This window comes from Cynocephalus volans, chromosome 1 (genome assembly GCF_027409185.1).
Source record: "Cynocephalus volans isolate mCynVol1 chromosome 1, mCynVol1.pri, whole genome shotgun sequence".
Classification (NCBI taxonomy): domain Eukaryota; kingdom Metazoa; phylum Chordata; class Mammalia; order Dermoptera; family Cynocephalidae; genus Cynocephalus; species Cynocephalus volans.
The window spans coordinates 64,114,601-64,133,082 of record NC_084460.1 but is presented as its reverse complement, the minus strand read 5'-3'; the positions used below and the strand labels follow the sequence as shown (position 1 = coordinate 64,133,082).

Below are 18,482 nucleotides of genomic sequence, written 5' to 3'. Positions count from 1 at the left end.
TTAAGCTCCACCTAAAGTGTGTTGTGAGACAACATTAACTCATCAACAGCCCTGTGTGCATATCTCTGTTATAAAACCAGCCCCAACAGATTACCATGTGCATCCTGGGTGCATCTCCCTGGGGCGACTGGAGGTCTGATGCTGAAGGCCACTCCTGCTATCCATGAGTGCTACCTCATGATGGGCCCGGCACACAGCAGGCATCTATAAGCGCTGACTAGTGAGGGGACTTGTGAGTACATGTTTGCATGCCTGTCCTAACTGGGTCATGCAGGAGATACCAGGAGATATCAATGAAGGCACTCCAGTTCATCAGCACTACTATCTTTCAAATGCAGATTTTGAAAAGCAAATTATATTTGATTTAGAAGAAAGAGAAAAGAAGTCTGTAATTCATGCACACTTGTGTTCACAAGAAAATGACTTAACAAAATAAACGGCAGGCGTAAATCCTGGCGGGGGAGTTTCTGTGTATGCTATGGTATCATCACCTCTACTACAGGGAGGGCCAGGTATTCACCAACATATCAGATCAGTGCCCTGCACTCTTGGGCTCAGTGAAGCACTGACACTTGTTTTGGAGGATTAAAAACCACCTTTTAGCTCTTCTTTTGCCTTTTTGTAGAAATTAGTCATCATAATGAAGCTACTCAATTAAGCAGAAAGACTCTACCAAGATCCTTGGCAATATATACACAAAATTCTTTGATTTTAGCTTTGGTTCCCTTTTGCCCCTGTCTCTTTACTTATGATTACTTCCCTATATACTGTTGACTGAATTTGAGGAAGTTCTTTGGGATTTTTACTATAGGGATTCTAAGACTAGAAAACTAACAGCTTGCAGATCAAGTACTGCCAGACTTCAATGTGTGATGCTGGACAGTGGGCAGGCTGAAGCAAGCTGCACAGCTTTTCATATACCCAAGACTTTCTCTCCAGACAAAAAAAATGAAGCAGAAAATTTATGAAAAGTTTAAAGGTATTTTAAACCTGGTAGTTTGATAGCACACAGTAAATTGTACTTTTATTACATTTTGCAATGATGAATATGCTAATAATCCGGTTTGATCATCACATATTGTACACAAATGCCAAGTCAACTCTATACCACACAAATATGTATGATCACTTGTTTCAATAAAACAAACTAAACTGTCATTTTTTTTTCTCATAAGAAATTTTTTAAAAAAGAGAAACTGGTAGTTTGATAATGATGAACAGACATGGTATCTGTCTACCGTACTGGAATATTACTTTTTGTTTCACCTCACAGTGTTATCAGGGTGGTGGAGAATTTTTTATTGAATAGTGATAGATTTTAATCCCCAAAAGCATGTATAAAAATAATTGAAGTTTTCCCTGGGTATGTGTTAATATCAGTAAACTCTCAGTTGATAAATTTTTGGAAGAGGACTATGAGAAGGATTTCAGATCTTAGAAACTTTTCAACTCTAATATATGTATACTAGGCCTCTACTTACTTCTGGGAGTATGAGAATTTAGATTTAAGGGTTGTCAAGATATTTTTTGTTAGGAGAATTTAGAAGAAAAAAAAAGACTGCCAGCTCACTGGAGAAAATGGGCAACCGTGTCCCATGAGGCTGAAATGATGGGGCTTCAGGCAGTGTGCTCGGACCTCTGCTTTCAGAATTCATGAAGTGCTCAGCTGTTCTGTTCTGCCCTCCATCTGCTCATATCGCCTTAAAATTGACTATGAGTAAACATAGGCAGCAACCTGCCATCAGCCATAGGTCGTGAGACTGGGACTCACTATGTTAAGCAGCCTTGACCACCGTGGCTGACTTGGTCTGGAGCCTACAAGTGCAGCTGAGCTGTTGACATGATAAAGAGCCCTTCCCAGGAGGGAACAAGTCTTCTGCCCAATTCACACAATGGAGTATCACCCAGCAGGAGGCTGGGAACAAGGCACAGATGCGACAGCCATCACTGGGCGCACATGGTGTCTCTTGCTCTGAACAATGCTGCAGAGCACAAGAGAAGCATTCAGAGAGTTGGTGGGAAGGACACAGAAAAAACCCACGACCCACATGAGAACCAGAGGAGCAAGTTCAAGGTCTCAGATGATAAGATCTGAGTGGACACCATGAAAACCAGTACCTTCGTGTTGTTATTAATTCTTATTCCTCATTTAAAGTATCATCATTAATTTCATTTTGTGCCTTATTTTTCCTACTTGATCAAAGGGCAGTATGGTGACAGTCATGTGTGCCAAGGCAGAGATGACACCACATAAATGCACCCCGACCACCAGGCTTTGGGACCCCCAGGCCTGAAGCAGAGGCCTTCTCCTGAGCGTCATCTTCTTAGGGTGGCTCTTAGCTGCCCTGCGCAGGGTGAGCTGGGATCATGTGTAGTTCCCACATCCCTCTTTCTGCTCCTATTCCCAGCTAGTGTATATGGAAGTGAAGATCCAGAAGGAAGCTTATGTCACATTCATGCATTTTCTGGCTCTGCCACAGTCCACCTATGCAAAGATGGAAGACTGTTCTTTGTTTTCTCCCTTCTCTCTCCTTCGAGATAGATGCAGGCTGCCTAGAACTTCCCAGTCAGACCAGAAAGACTGCTTCATGGCTTTTCCCAAACACTCCGTTCCTTCAGGGATCCTGACCATCAAGCCCCACTGCTGACAATGACATACCTCACTCTCCCCAGAGGGTCATTAGCTAGGATGTCATCACTACCTCAGATTAGCTACATGAGAGATGAATGAGATGTGGAGAGTGTGGCCTCACCATCTACACAAACTGTGTGCTGTGTTTAAATGTCTGGCAGACAGACTTTTATAACATAACCCACCTGTACATGGAGAATGAAGTAAAACAGGTGGCACGGAGCCAGACTGTGGAGAGCTCTGAATGATTGGTAGTATCATGTGTAAGACAACAGAGCAAACAATCCGATGTTTACAACAAATTTGCTCAGCTCTTACTGACACTGAATATTATATTATTAATGATAACTTCAGACTCATAATTAAGGAATTGCTATTCTTTCTGTAAATCCCTTTTCTGGGTGGCAAATAAGCAACAAAAAGTTAAGGCATTCCAAGGCTGTTTGAAAACAACTCCCTTCACATGGAACCTAGGGTGCAGTGATAAAGGTAATGATGACACTACCAGAAGTACAATTTGGAGAACCATTTGTACCACTGAGGCCACATAACTTACGCCACTAAGATATATACTCAGTTTATTCTTACTCTTACATTAGTACTGGAGGTAAATAAAAACACAATCTAAAACACTTTGGTCAATGGTGTTACATTTTTCTTACTGAAACCAGTTACCAGAATAAATAAAAAATATCAAGAACAACTGATATAATTTGTACCTTCTTTTCACTTTGTTCACTATTGCCAAAGAACATAAATGCACATGTCGCAAAAAAGACAGCAAGCAAGTGAAGAAGAAAATACTAACCCTGGAGAAGCAACAATTAGATAAATGGAGTATTATTAGCAATACAATTTAGCCTTCTTTTATTGAATGTTATTTTACCCTGAAAAACTTAATTTCTTTTAAAGGTAAAGTAATTCACCCCCAATCACCTTCAGGACCAGGCTTATTAATGATTATTGCCCCCAATGCTTTTCCAACAACAAGTATAAGCCATTAAGGGGTCTTTTGGTCCTATTCTATTTTAAAACAGCTTAATTACTACTTGTGAAAGGGTAAAAAAAATCTTTCAAAAAGCTATAGTAGTCTTTCAGGAGTACTTACAAGAGCTAATGACTTTGCAATATAAAAACAGAGTGTAATAATTCTTAGGTCAAGAAATTCACACCTTAGTCATCTGAAGATTCTGTAGTTGTTGTTGCCAGGTGAGAATAGTTTCCAATCGGCAAATCCAAATATTGATGTTTCCCACCAATACAGACTTCCCTACACCTCTAATAAGAATGCGGAGGGTAGAGCTTAGGTCTTGGAGAAGATCTTTGATCAGGCGAGGATTTTGGTGGTCATCAAGAACTGGAGAAAACAAAAACAAAACTATGGATTGATACAATTAAACACCACTTTTACAGATGACCTAGTTTCACAACCCAAATGTCCATTGACAGGTGAAAAGATAACATGTGGTCTATCCACACAATGGAATATTATTCAGCCTTAAAAAGAAAGGAAGTTCTGACACATGCTACAATATGGATAAACTTTGAGGACATTATGCTATGTGAAATAAGTCAGTCACAAAAGGACAAATATGTATGATTCCACTTATATGAGGTTCCTACAGTACTCAAAATCATAAGAGACATAGAGTAGAGTGGTGGTTACCAAGGGGTGGGGGTGGGAAAATGGGGAGTTAGTGTTTAATGGGGACAGAATTTCAGTTTGGGACAATGAACAAGTTCTGGAGATGGATGGTGGTGATGGCTGCACTACATCCATGTATGAGGGATCTTCAAAACATTCATGGAAAGTTTCACATTGTCTTTTAAAGTCTATTTTTCCATGAACTTTTCTGAAGTACCCTCGTACTTAATGCCTCTGAACTTTACACTTAAAAATGGTCAAAATGGTAAATTTTATGTTATGTGTGTATTTTACCACAATAAAAAAAGATCTAATTTCATTGCAACACAAAAGTGGCATCATTTTTGAGATATCACAACTATAATGAGATTTTAAAAACTTTTGTAGGTATCATAAAGAGAATTAATATTTAACAATGCAGTCATAAATTCCTACATATGCATAAGCTCATTGTGTGAAATTTAAAGTTCTATTTACCAATAGTCAGTGATTAATCAAGGCAAGCTTGTTAAATTAAAATGAAATTTACTGGCTTATTTGGTGCCTAAACGAACAAGCCACAATCTTGCTAATTATGAAACCATATAGCTAAAATGAACTATGATTGGCTAAACATGTGAAGGTAAAATAGCTTTTCAAAACTTTGGGATTAGTTACATTTTCTGTTATAATACATCCCTTTGTATGCAAAATCAACTTTGAAAAAGTAAATAGCAGTAACACAGAAGAAGAACTGCAGGGATGACCTGTATTTCTGTCTGGAATCACATTATTTACACTGTTGTTTTTGACAGCATACATAGTGAGAAAAGATAAAAGAAAAATCCCATCTCTTTGCACCAAATTTCTAATTAAGATTTACATTATTAAAAATATCAGTGATTACCTTACCCTTTTGAACGATTTTATCCAAAATGTTGAAGTAATTCTTTTGTGCGACACCACTCAATGAAGTTAATTGGGATTTTGCAATTAGCTGCAATAGCTTAAAGAAAAGAGGGGAAAAAAGTTGAGCAATAAATAAATGTATTTAACATGGAAATATAAACAATAGTGACATATCGCAAATACAGCATAAAGATATGCTACCATGAGGCATTCTAAATTAAGTCACCGTGTCAGTCTGAGTCCAATTGTAGGAAATAGTCACCACCTACATTAACCCAAGCAGCAGCAGCTTCTACTCTCCAATCTCGCATGAATACATCTAGTTAGTGGAAGCTAATTTACTTCCAGAACCTTCGCTGTAAGAGTCTGTGAAATGTAGTTTTTGGCTTTCCAACCTCTACTGTACACGGGGGCACACCAGAAAGAGGCCAGAATGGATACTCGGTCACTACAGATATTTTTACAAGATGACTCCCAGACCTGCTGTGGTTTGCTAAACAGACAGAAAATCAAAAATCCCTTACATCTGGAAATTAAGAAGAAAACACGAAACAAACTGCTTTTTAAATAGCACTTTGGTCAAAGAATAAACAAATTGCAGAATATCTACAAAACAACAATAAACACATAACAAAACCTATGTGACCTGCATTCCTTTTCTGTGGGAAGGAAGAGGGCTGCGTCCACTCCATTCTCTGCCTGCCCACTGCACCCTCGCTCTTATGTGTGTCTCTCGACACTACAAAGTGCTTCCTGCCTGTAGTGCTTGTTGTCCCATTTTTTTTTTTGTTTATATCTTCCCAGTATACCTTTCTCATTTTTAAATTTTCAACTTTTGTGAGTCACTGTTTTTTAGGTGTGCTTCTTATCTACAACTTGGCATCAGGTTTTGCTTTTTGATCCAATCTGAAAATCTTTTGATAGCCTGTTTACATTTATTGATACATGTTTCATCTTAATTTATGACATGTTTCTGTTTTTGTAGCTTTTTAAAAAAGTTCTAGTTCTCTATTTCTCTCACTCATTCTCTCTCTCGCTTGCTCTGTAGTTCTTTTGAAATTCAGGAAAGTTTGCATTATTTTGTCCTAGAGGTTACTTTTGTAATTGTAGAGCTAGGGCTAGGGTCTGGAGCTCACAGACCCCTAGAGCCCGTTGTCCAGACTGGATCACAAACCCTTCACACGCAGGTCTATGAGCTAGGTAACTGGCAAAAAGGTCATCGGAGCCTTGGTTGAAGAAAGAGTAATCTTTATTCAGCACACACACGTCTAAGAGTTAAGCAGAACAAAGAGAAACTCAGAAATTCAACTGCTGGCAAAGCCCACTTGACAAAATGAGCAGCTGTCAGCAAAGTAAACATACTCTATTTTTAGACACAAGCTCTGCCAGCTAGGGCTGCATCACAAACTGAAGAACATATAATAGCAACAAACTAAAAAGATACATGGGTGCACATGCGCACTAACTCCACCCACACACAACCTGTTTACAAAGAATGTGCTATACGACCCCCAACCGGGCCTTAGGTGAAGAAGCCTGACTAAACTATTCTATTTTCCCCACAGTAATGTTAACTCTACATAATAGTCTTACCCTCCTAAATACTTAGATCATACATCCTAGCATGTTAGTTTCCTATTTCCAGTTATGATAAAACTGCCATTCGTCTTGCTCCTCCTTCCTTCCGCTCCTTCCCTCTATAACTCGATTATAGTGAATACATTATTTCAGCACCTTGCATGTGAGACAGTCAACAGATGTCCACCACACACCTTTTCTCCCTATCCCTCCCTCCCCAGTTTGGTTAATTGTGCCATTTCTTCTCAGGGTCCACAACATTCACATTCTGCCCTATCACCCTATTCTCACATGCATCCTCATTTCAGTCTTCAGCTAATGCACTGGGTAATCACTGATGTCCAGTTCTATTGCCACCATTTCTCCAGCCATCCTTCTTGGCTGGCTGAGGTTAGTTCCCTCAAAAATACTCATGGGAACAATATTACCTGAGAGCTTACATAGTCAGTACTGTTTATCTGCAGCCCTGATATAAAAAACAGTTTGGACCTAAAATTCATGGGTCATCCTTTCTTCTTGGAGGATCCTGTCAGGATTACTCCACCACCTAAAGAATGTGGAAAAATCTTAGGCCACTAACATTTTGTTTATCTGTTGAGAGGATTCTCACTTCATCTGCAGAATTGAGTCATTCCTCTAGAGATGGCATACTTGTGACTGTCTGGCTCAACCTTCTCTGGCACACAATCTGCCCTTTCACAGTGTAGGTTTAAGTCTATTTCTACCTCAGGAAAGTTTTTTTGAACATTATCTTTAAATGCTTGTTCAGTCCCACTGTTTTGTTTTCATCTTTGCGGATTTCAAAGATAAATATGCTGGATTTAAATCTCTTACTGTCCTCTACGGCTATAATTTTCTTTCTAATCCTTTTAAACTCACCATTACTGTCTCATTTTCACTAATTTTCTCATTCCCATCACCCTTACTATGTCTCCCAAAGTGTCTATTTTCTCCAGTATCTTTCATTTCTGTCTTCATTTCTACGATGACTTTTTGGGCTGCTCTATCCTTAGTTCTGCCAACTCATGTTTTGTCTCCTGTTGCCTCACCTGGTTATATTAACATCTCTTTTCTGATTTGTAGCATTTCTGCACCGGGATCTTCCTTCAGAGAATAGCTCCATGAGTTTCTTGTTTTTCATTCATGATGAAATGTCTGGTCATGACTCCCTTCTTGCTTCATGGACACATTTGTCTGGTGTTCTTCATCTACTTACTGGTAGGTTCTGCTGCTCTTTTCCACATTTTCCTCAGGAACATTCATGCTGTGACAGTCACCTTCTTTTTTAACACACACTCCTGAGTGGGGCAGAACTTCCTGGGGCCCCAGAAGGGAGAGCCAGGGTGGTCCCAGGCTGCCCAGTCCCAACATGCACTATTCCAACCGCTGCTCCCCACAAAACATGTTCCAATGTGCAATCCTGTGGGAAACCCACCGCCCCCTTCTCTGAGTAAAACTGCGTTCAAGACATCCTTTGCTGTCAGCCATCTTCCCAAGAACAATCACCCTTGTTGTAAGTAGGAGCTTCGCCTCTGACTCTGCCTCTTGCTCTGCGAGGCGTATGCACTGGTGTCTCCTAGACCTGCCCTGCTAAGTCTTTCTGCCAACCTGAACATCTCTATTCACTTCTGCCTGTACTATTCCAGCCCAATCTCAGCTGCTTTTGGTAAGACTTACACATATTTTAGCATCTGTGAATTTCATCTACCTCCTATTTTTCTGAAAAGAGAATTATTCATCCCTTCCTTCTAATTCTCCTTCTAGCCTTTGTTGATTTCCAGAGGAAGGAAAAAAACTACTAACTCACATAGCCACAAATAACACCACGTATATGACAATCACATGATACTCTTAGGGGGAAAAAAAAATTCTACAACTTCTAGTATATTTACCTAAAAAGTATATCTTTTAGGGCACTGGCCAAGATCAGATCAGATTATACCAAACAATGCTAAAAAGCCCATTGCTAAAATTTTAATGCTGTTCTGTATCTTTTCAAATTAGCTGAATATTATTATTAAATTTCTTGTTTTGAAATATCATCACAATAAGCACTATTTTAATTTGAATAGCACCCCTTTTTCCTGCTTCAGTTTACAATCAATTTAGACACAAAGGATTCAGGCCAACTGAGGTTATCAGCTTTATTGCGAATAAAAGCTGGATTGGAGGGTGCAACTTACATATGCAGTAGCAATGGATTTCCTAATCTAAATCCTAGAATGAGATGTAGTCACCCAGCCACAAGCATTGTTTAACAACCAAAACCTTCCCAAATAGGATTCTTGACCTACAACACTGAGGATACGAAAGAAGCAACAGAATATGCAAATTCTATTCCTCTTATTCCTTAAAGAAAAAAGAGCAGAGATATAGATGGTCTGTTTCTCATTAATGAGAGAAGTGAAGACAAAGAGGCTAGGGTATTGTTCTACTGCAAGAGTTTCAAAGCATCACCCAGGAGCCTCTGAGAGGGTCCCCGAGGTCAAAATTATTTCCATAATATTACTAAGATGTCATTTTCCTTTTTTGCGCCATACTCTCATAAGTGTGTGGTGAAGTGTTCAGAGGCTTCCTGACATGTAGCATCCAGCAGACTGAGTTCAGGACCAGAGAGCAGGATTCTCCTATCACACTAGACACCAGGAGGATGTGTACAGATGTCAGACCATGCCACTCCTAACTTATAAACAGAAATTTTTATAAAAACTGTTTTACTTTCGAATATTGCAAATATTAATAGTTATAATTCATATCTTTGGGGTCCCCAGTAATTTTAAAAAGTGAAAAGGACACCTGTGACCAAGTTTGAGTTTGAGAACTACTGCTCTAATAGCAGAAGCAATATCACGAATGGGCGTTGTGTCTTCTAGGAGGCAAGTCTTCCCAACTACCCCCTTCCCATCATCAACATAAACACATTTTTCTAATATCATGTTTAAAAACTCTTTAAAAAACACGCTGAAATCATTAGCAGAAGGCACGGGGTTAGTACATTCACTCACACCAGTTACCAGAAGAGGACTAGACAACAGATCCTGCCCTTCATGTGCCAACAAAGAGTGACAAGAGAGGCCAAGTTCATAAATGACAAGTTGAAATTTTAGGTTAAAACTGTAATGAAGATAAAAGAGCAAAACACACAATTTACAAAGAGAATATCACCAGTTATAAGCCCCAACTTAGCCATAACACAAAATTTGTTGGAAATTTAATAAGAAATTTGTTAAAAACACAAATATTGTGGGAAATTGTTATATATCTCTTTAAATCTGACTATTCTAAACAAGTAAGGATGTGGAAGAATTAAGTCATATAACAGCAAAACTTGTTTTTTAGATAAACAGAAAAAAATTACATCCTTTAAATAGAGAATTTGCATTTTTCTCGTGTCAATAGAACATTTACAAAAATCAATGATGGAAATAGACACAAAGGAAAACTTAATAATTTCAAAGAAGCAGAGATCTTATTGCCAAACTCTCTCATGATAATATAATAAAACTAGAATTCAATAAAGTTAAATAAAATTGTAGCTATTTGAGATTCAAGGTACATTCCTGAATACACTTGGATAAGAGAGCAAATCAACACATAGTGTGGTGTGTGAAAGTGTATAAAGGCTCTCCCAGGCATGGAGAAGTGTGGGGAGGAAAAACAGCAACAATATGTAACACATATTCTTCGTGGGCAGAGCAAATCAACTCTGCTCAATTTTCCTTTTGGATTTATTTAGATTTATAACTAATAGTACACATTTATTGAGTGGTTATTATAAGGCACTACTGAAAGTACGTGATATCCATTTAATTATCATGACACCCCTATGTGGTAGGTGTTATTACTGTTTCTGCTCCACAGATGGGAAAACTGAGGCACAGAGAGATGATGAGGCTCGTCAAAGAGCCACATCAAAGGCGGCCGGGGAGGGGGGGGGGTGAGGAGGGGGGAGGAGCCAGGACTGGAGCCCAGGCAATCTTCCACCTTCCTGAGAGGCCACCTTCCATCTAGTGTGTGTGTATCAGACATAAAGAAGAACTCTGAACAGCCTTCAATGATCTAAAGTTTGATTATCAGGTTTTAAAAAGTCGTCTCAATAAAGTCTGTCTTTAACAAAAAAGGATGGTAACCTACACTCTATGATAGGAAGCCAAAGCAGACCTGGTAGGTCCCTGAATTTGCATGCAGAATTTGTAATCTATGTAAACTTTCTGGGGAGAGCTTCAGAAGCTTTCCTCAGTTGCTCAAAGGTCTATGGGCTCCCTGCCTACCCCTACCCAGAAGTCAGGGAATTGTCACACTACAGACAAATGCAGGCTGGATTGAAACAGGTTCTCCACTAGGAACCAGCGCCTCTCACATACAGTTCACAAGCTGCTTAAGCAGTGGTCTTTGAGAAGAGACCTCTATTCTTTGGGTTGTCCCTTCTCTCCACCCACCTTGGGAATTAACATCTCATTTTGAGTCTCAACTTGTTCACCAACTTCTAGCACTGGCAGAAAGAAAGACTACTATTTTACCAAAAATTGAACTGTTACACAACTTATAATTTTAATTTTGGCAAAACACTTAGTTGCTGTGTTTAGTCATACTCCACAAATTACTTTGTTGATAGGATAAATAATCTGAGTAAAAGAAAAATAAAGATGTCACTGAATAACTACAGACTGTATTAATACTGGCATTTCAAATTTCTAATATAATGTGGATATTCATGAGAAAGACAAGCTTTTCTTGGCATGCCATCTAATGAATAAAGGCTTAGATTCCCAGTGTTCAAAATGGCCCCACACAAACTATCTACCATAATCATCAATTTATATTCAATTTTTCTTAAAAACATCAGAGCTACAAGGTCAAATTTGAATTAACCAAGGTCAATTCTCAAGTTGAAGAGCACTTTCTTCAATTGAAAATAGGTGTCTCAGAGGTCCCAACACTGTTATTTCTTGGTCCTTCCTCTTTAACTAATCTTGCTCTTAGGAGCATTAACATATTTTGCTGATACACTTTAATCCAGCATTTTTTAAGGGGAAAAATTATAGGAAATGCCTGGAGTTAATGAAATAGCCTACAACCAATTCTTGAATCAACACGATAAGGAAGATTTAAAAATATATATGCAAATGGTGCAGCCTCTATGGAAAATGGTATGGAGGTTCCTCAAACAATTGCAGATAGATCTACCATACGACCCAGCTATCCCAGTGTTGGGAATATACCCAGAGGAATGGAAATCATCAAGTCGAAGGTATACCTGTTCCCCAATGTTTATTGCAGCACTCTTTACAATAGCCAAGAGTTGGAACCAGCCCAAATGCCCATCATCGGATGAGTGGATACGGAAAATGTGGTACATCTACACAATGGAATACTACTCAGCTATAAAAACGAATGAAATACTGCCATTTGCAACAACATGGATGGACCTTGAGAGAATTATATTAAGTGAAACAAGTCAGGCACAGAAAGAGAAATACCACATGTTCTCACTTATTGGTGGGAAGCTAAAAATTAATATATAAATTCACACACACACACACACACACACACACACACACACACACACACACACACAAACTGGGGGGGGAAGAAGATATAACAACCACAATTATTTGAAGTTGATATGACAAGCAAACAGAAAGGACATTGTTGGGGGGGAGGGGGGGAGGGAGAAGGGAGGGAGGTTTTGGTGATGGGGAGCAATAATCAGCCACAATGTATATTGACAAAATAAAATTAAAAAAAATAAATAAATAAAATAAAATAAAATAAAACTGACTACATTAAAAATATATATATATATATGCATATAAATATCTTTTCTGTATAAAGGAAATTCTGCTAATTTAGGAAATCAGAGGACATCCCTCTGTGAAGAATCTTTATAATGTGGAAACAACATCCTCTATTTCTGAATACCAAGTTTTCTTGGAAAGAGGAGGTACCTGCGGATTCAGTAAAACAACTAGCAAAAATTTAATTATTTTACAGTATCCTACTTCATACCTCAAGTAGAATTTATGGAAAATGTTTAACAGCAATAAAAAATAATTTGAGTAACTTACAAAAAAAATTCATGTTAACAGTGGTTTGTTCATTTATTCATTCATTCACTTATTTTAGGAATAATAAGTACCTTCTATTTGCCAGGTGCTTTGGATACAGCAGTGTTTATTAAACAAATTATTATATGATAATAAATTAGCATTTGATTGTGCCCCTTAAGACAAGGTTCAATAAAGCAAACAAAGGCTTGATTAGCAATATTATCAGAAATTTTTTTTTTTTTTTTTTCTTTTTCGTGACCAGCACTCAGCCAGTGAGTGCACCGGCCATTCCTATATAGGATCCGAACCCGCGGCGGGAGCATGGCCGCGCCCAGCGCCGCACTCTCCTGAGTGCGCCACGGGCTCAGCCCATTATCAGAAATTTTAAAGACTCCATTTCAAGTTTCATTTAACTTGACAGACATTATTTTAAAATGTGATATGAGGCATTTAAGAAAGTCATTTGCTTTCCATCAGAGGAAAAGTTTACAGAATTAGGAAAAATAATGCCACGACAGAAGCACTTCTCTGCTATCAGGACAGCTATGTTATTGATCTGTATCTTTGCTCCCAAAGCGACCTTAGGCACATCTCTCAGCCTTGTCTTCTCATCTTTAAATCTTGGGTGTTAAATGGATGTGCACACAGCTGTTATCCTTTTGCCGAAATTATCCTCAAAAGATTACTGAAATAGCAGTTAACACTTATAGAGTACAGTCTGTTCCAGGAGCTTTATATGATTTAAGTAATATTATTCTCACTACAGTTCTCCAAGGTAGTAGATACTAAAACCCATCAGATATCTTGGATGAGGAGGTTAAGTCATTTGCCTGAGATCCCCTGGTAAATAAATAAATAAAAGTGACAGAATTCAAATACCGTCTGTGTGGCTCCACAAGCCATCTTCCTACGCTGTGGCTGCCTCTCACATGTGGGTGATGCCTGGGAGGACCTAGGTTCCTCTGCTGCTTTAAGTACTCCTTTGTAGAAACTATGAAAAAAATTTTTAGAATGTTCATATAACCAGATATTCTAGCCTGAGCTATCTTTCTAGTTGTTTTTATGTCTCCACTATTTAATAGATCCCTGAGATACCCAGGAACCAGGGAGAATCCATCTCCAAAAGTGAGGATCATTTTGGAGTTAAAGGCATCAGGACCACAGAAGCCCACCCTGCTGCTGCAGAGGCCACGAGAGAGCAGCGCTGACTAGGTATCGTCCATGGGAACCCAGCAGGTGACACCCTGTCCCCAAGAAGCCAACTCTGCCACAGAGGCCCCAAGGAGGCAGTACTGACCCGGCAGCCACCGAGGGAACTCAGCCAGGTGAGACCCTGCCCCCAAGAAGCTGACCCCACTGCCGCAGAGGCCCCAAGACAGCAACAGGCAGCCAAGCATCAGCAACACTCCCTGCCACTGCTGCAGACACCAGGGTGGAATGAGTGGGCCATGACAGCCTCCGCCACAGCAACTGCTGCTATAAGGACAGCTTGCTGCCAAAACAGCAGCCACCACTACCTTATAGGTTTCCTGGTCACTACTCATTGGCACAGACAGAAGGAGTGACACCAGAACCCAGGGAAAGAGGAAAGAAAAAAGAGAAAACCCATTCAGAGTCACCCATTCAAATTGAATGGTAACTAGTATACCCCATTGCACCTAATAGAGTCATGGTAAGCTAGCCACAGTGCCAACAGTCCTGCCCAAGAGCACCCACTATAACCTAAGAGTGACAAGACTCCAAGACGCTATCCCCCCATATTTAAGAGCTTGCCTGTCTCCTGATGATCCAATATAGTGTCACCAACCTCAGCAAAGAAATAGAAAGTGTCCTAGGGAATAGGTAAAAGATGCACTCTCATGCAACTCCAATACCAAATTTGGCCAAAATACTTTCACAGAGACTATACTATGGCATCTACCTAGATCTAATATTAAAACACTCCATTCAACTATCATTATAAAACACACATGCACCAGGAACTTCCTCTCCACTAACACCACTCATGAGTAACTTTTCTTCCAGATGATTAAGCACCAACAGAGAGATAACAGAAATATGAAAAAACAAGAAAATATGACACCACCAAAGGAATATAATAACTCTCAAGTACAAGATCCTATAGAACAGGAAGACCTTGAAATGACTGACAAAGAATTCTGAGCAACAATTCTAAGGAAACTAAATGAGATATAAGAAGACTCAGTTAACACAATGAAATGAGAATTATACAGGACCTGAAAGAGGAAATGTACACAGAAATCAGTGTCCGGAAATAGAATGTAGCAGAGCTTGTGGAGCTGAAGGATTCATACAACAAAATAAAAAACACAATAGAGCTTAAATAGCATGCTATGATAAGCAGAAGAGATAATTTCTGATCATGAAGATAGCCTGTTCAAAACAACACAGGCAGACAAAAAAAAAGACTAAAAATTGAAGAAAATCTAAGAAAGATAATAGACAACCTTAAGCACTCAAATATCTGAATCATGGGCATTCCAGAAGGGGAGGAGAAAGTAAAATGCATTGAAAAAATATTCAATGAAAAAATAGCACAAAATTTCCCAGGTAAAGGGAGAAATACAGATCTTCAGATTCAGGAGGCTCAAAGATCCCCCAAAATGTTCACCCCCCAAAAAGCCCTCTCTAAGACATGTCATAGTAAATTGGCAAAGCTCAAAGACAAAGAGAGAATCTTAAAAGCTGCAAGAGAGAAGTGTCAAGTCACCTGTAAGGGAGCTCCAAGCAGATTAACATCAGACTTTTCATCAGAAACCCTAAAAGCAAGAAGAGAATGGGATGATATATTCAAAATACTAAAAGGCAAAAACTGCCAGCCAAGGAAACTTTACCCAGCAGGGCTATCCTTCTGAAATGAAGGACAAACAGTATGTTTCTCAGACAAACAAAACTGTGGAAGTTCACTACCACACGACCAGCCTTACAAGAAATTGTCAAGGGAGTACTCTGTCTGGTACCTGAAAAACAACCATCACTACGATGAAAACTCAAGAAAGAACAAAACCCTACAGTAAAATAAAAATAACAATAAAGAAAAAATAAGTTTATCTACCCAAGAAACCAACAAACACAGAAGACAAACAATAAATAAGAAAGAAAGGAGCAAAAGATACTTAAAACATCAAAAATAAAAAAAAATCCAGGAGGAAATCAACACCTTTCAGTAATAACTCTTAATGTAAAAGGATTAAATTCTCCACTCAAAAGACACAGACTGACTGATTGGATTAAAAAGATGGACTCAACAATACACTGCCTTCAAGAGACTCACCTCACCTGTAAAGACACACATAAACTAAGAGTGAAAGGATGGAAAAAGAGATACCATGCAAATAGAAATGAAAAAGCTGGAGTAGCTATTCTTATATCAGATAAAATAGACTTCAAACTAAAAACCATAAAAAGAGACAAAGAAGGCCACTATATAATGATAAAAGGATCCATCCAGCAAGAAGACATAACAATCATAAATATACATGCAGCCAACATCAAAGCAGCCAGATATATAAAGCAAACACTGTTAGACCTAAAGAAAGAGATAGACACTAATACCATAATAGTAGGGGACCTGAACACTCCACTCTCAACATTGGACAGATCATCTAGGCAAAAAATCAACAGAGAAACACAAGATCTAAACAACACTTTAGACCAACTGGACTTGGCAGATATCTACAGAACATTTCATCCAACAACCTCAGAATATTCATTCTTCTCATCAGCACATGGAACATTCTCCAGGATAGACCACATATTAGGTCACAAATCATGTCTCAACAAATTTTTAAAAACTGGAATTATTCCTTGTATTTTTTCAAACTATAATGGATTAAAACTAAAAATCAATAACAAATGAAACTCTAGAAACTATAAAAATACATGGAAATTAAACAACACTCTACTTAATGACATATGCGTCCAAGAAGAAATTGAACAGGAAATCAAAAAATTTAGTGAAACTAATAAAAATAATGACACATCATACCAAACCCTGTGGGATACTGCAAAAGCAGTACTAAAGGGGGAATTTATTGTAACAAATGCTTACTTCAGAAGAACGGAAAGATGGCAAGTAAACAACCTAACATTTCACCTTAAAGAAGTAAAAAAAAAAAAAAAAATCAAAACCCAAAGTTAGTAGACAGAAAGAAATAATTAAGATCAGAGCAGAACTAAATGAAATAGAAACACAAAAAAGGATACAAAAGATCAAGGAAACAAAAAGGTTTTTTTTTTTTTTTTTTTTTTGGAGAAAATAATTAAAATTGACAAACCATTAGCAAGGCTAACAAAGAAAAGAAGAGTGAAGACACCAATCACACAAATTAGAAATAAAAAAGAAAACATTACAACCGATACCTTGGAATCATTAGAGACTACTATCAACAACTATACGACAACAAATTTGAAAATGTGGATAAAAAGGATAAATTTCTAAACACACACAAACTACCAAGACTGAACCAAGAAAACAGAGAATGTCTGAACAGACCAATCAAAGAGATTGGAGCGGTAATCAGCAGTCTCCCAAAAAAGAAAAGCCCAGGACCAGATGGCTTCACTGCAGAATTCTACCAAACCTTTAAAGAAGAATTAATACCAATTCTCTACAAACTATTTCAAAAAATTGAAACAGAGGCCATTCTCCCAAACTCATTCTATAAGGCAAACATCATCTTGATACCAAAACCAGACAAAGACACAACACAAAAAAGAAAACTACAGGCCAATATCTTTGATGATTATAGATGCAAAAATTCTCAGTAAAATACTAGCTAATAGAATACAGCAACAAATCCATAAAATTGGACACCATGATCAAGTGGGATTCATCCCAGGGATACAAAGTTGGTTCAATATACACAAGTTAATAAATGTGATACATCACATCAACAAAATCAAAGGCAAAAACCATATGATCATCTCTTATAGATGCTGAAAAAGCATGACAAAATTCAATATTCATTCATGATAAAGACTCCCTATAAATTAGGTATGGAAGGAAAGTATATCAACACAATTAAAGCCATTTATGACAAACCCAATGCCAATATCATCCTGAATGGGGAAAAGTTGAAAGCTTTTCCCTTAAGAACAGGAACAGGGACAAGACAAGGATGCCCACTCTCACCAATCCTATTCAACATAGTGTTGGAGGGACTAGCCAGAGCAGTCAGGGAAGAGAAGGAAATAAAGGGCATCCAGACTGGAAAAGATGAAGTCAAACTGTCCCTGTTTGCAGATGATAAGATCCTATACACAGAACAGCCTAAAGACTCTACAAAATAATTCTTGGAGTTGATAAATGATTTCAGCAAAGTTGCAGGATACAAAATCACCACACAAAAATCAGTAGCATTTCTATATTCTGACAATGAACTAGCAGAAAAGAAAACGAAGAAAGCTAGTGCATTTACAATAGTCACCAAAAAAAAATAAAATACCTAGGAATAAAGTTAACCAAGGATGTGAAAAATCTCTATACTGAGAACTACAAACAACTGTTGAGAGAAATTAGAGGACGCAAGAATAAGAAAAACAGGGCCGACCCCGTAGCGCACTCGGGAGAGTGCGGCGCTGGGAGAGTGCGGCACTGGGAGCGCAGCAGTGCTGCCACCGCAGGTTCGGATCCTATATAAGGATGGCCGGTGCACTCACTGGCTGA

At 38.4% G+C, this 18,482-nt stretch overlaps 1 protein-coding gene across 6 annotated transcripts in view; it reads right to left on the bottom strand.

The window, feature by feature from the left end:
• FBXO25 (F-box protein 25) overlaps positions 1-18,482 on the bottom strand; it is an 80,237-nt gene that overhangs the window by 14,170 nt on the left and 47,585 nt on the right. For all 6 annotated transcript variants that reach the window (XM_063105350.1, XM_063105379.1, XM_063105343.1 and 3 more), the window contains 2 exons: positions 5,169-5,262; positions 3,805-3,989 (listed from right to left, as the gene is read on the bottom strand). In XM_063105350.1, coding sequence (XP_062961420.1) covers positions 3,805-3,989; positions 5,169-5,262 — 279 coding nt within the window. The remainder of the gene's footprint in view (positions 1-3,804; positions 3,990-5,168; positions 5,263-18,482) is intronic.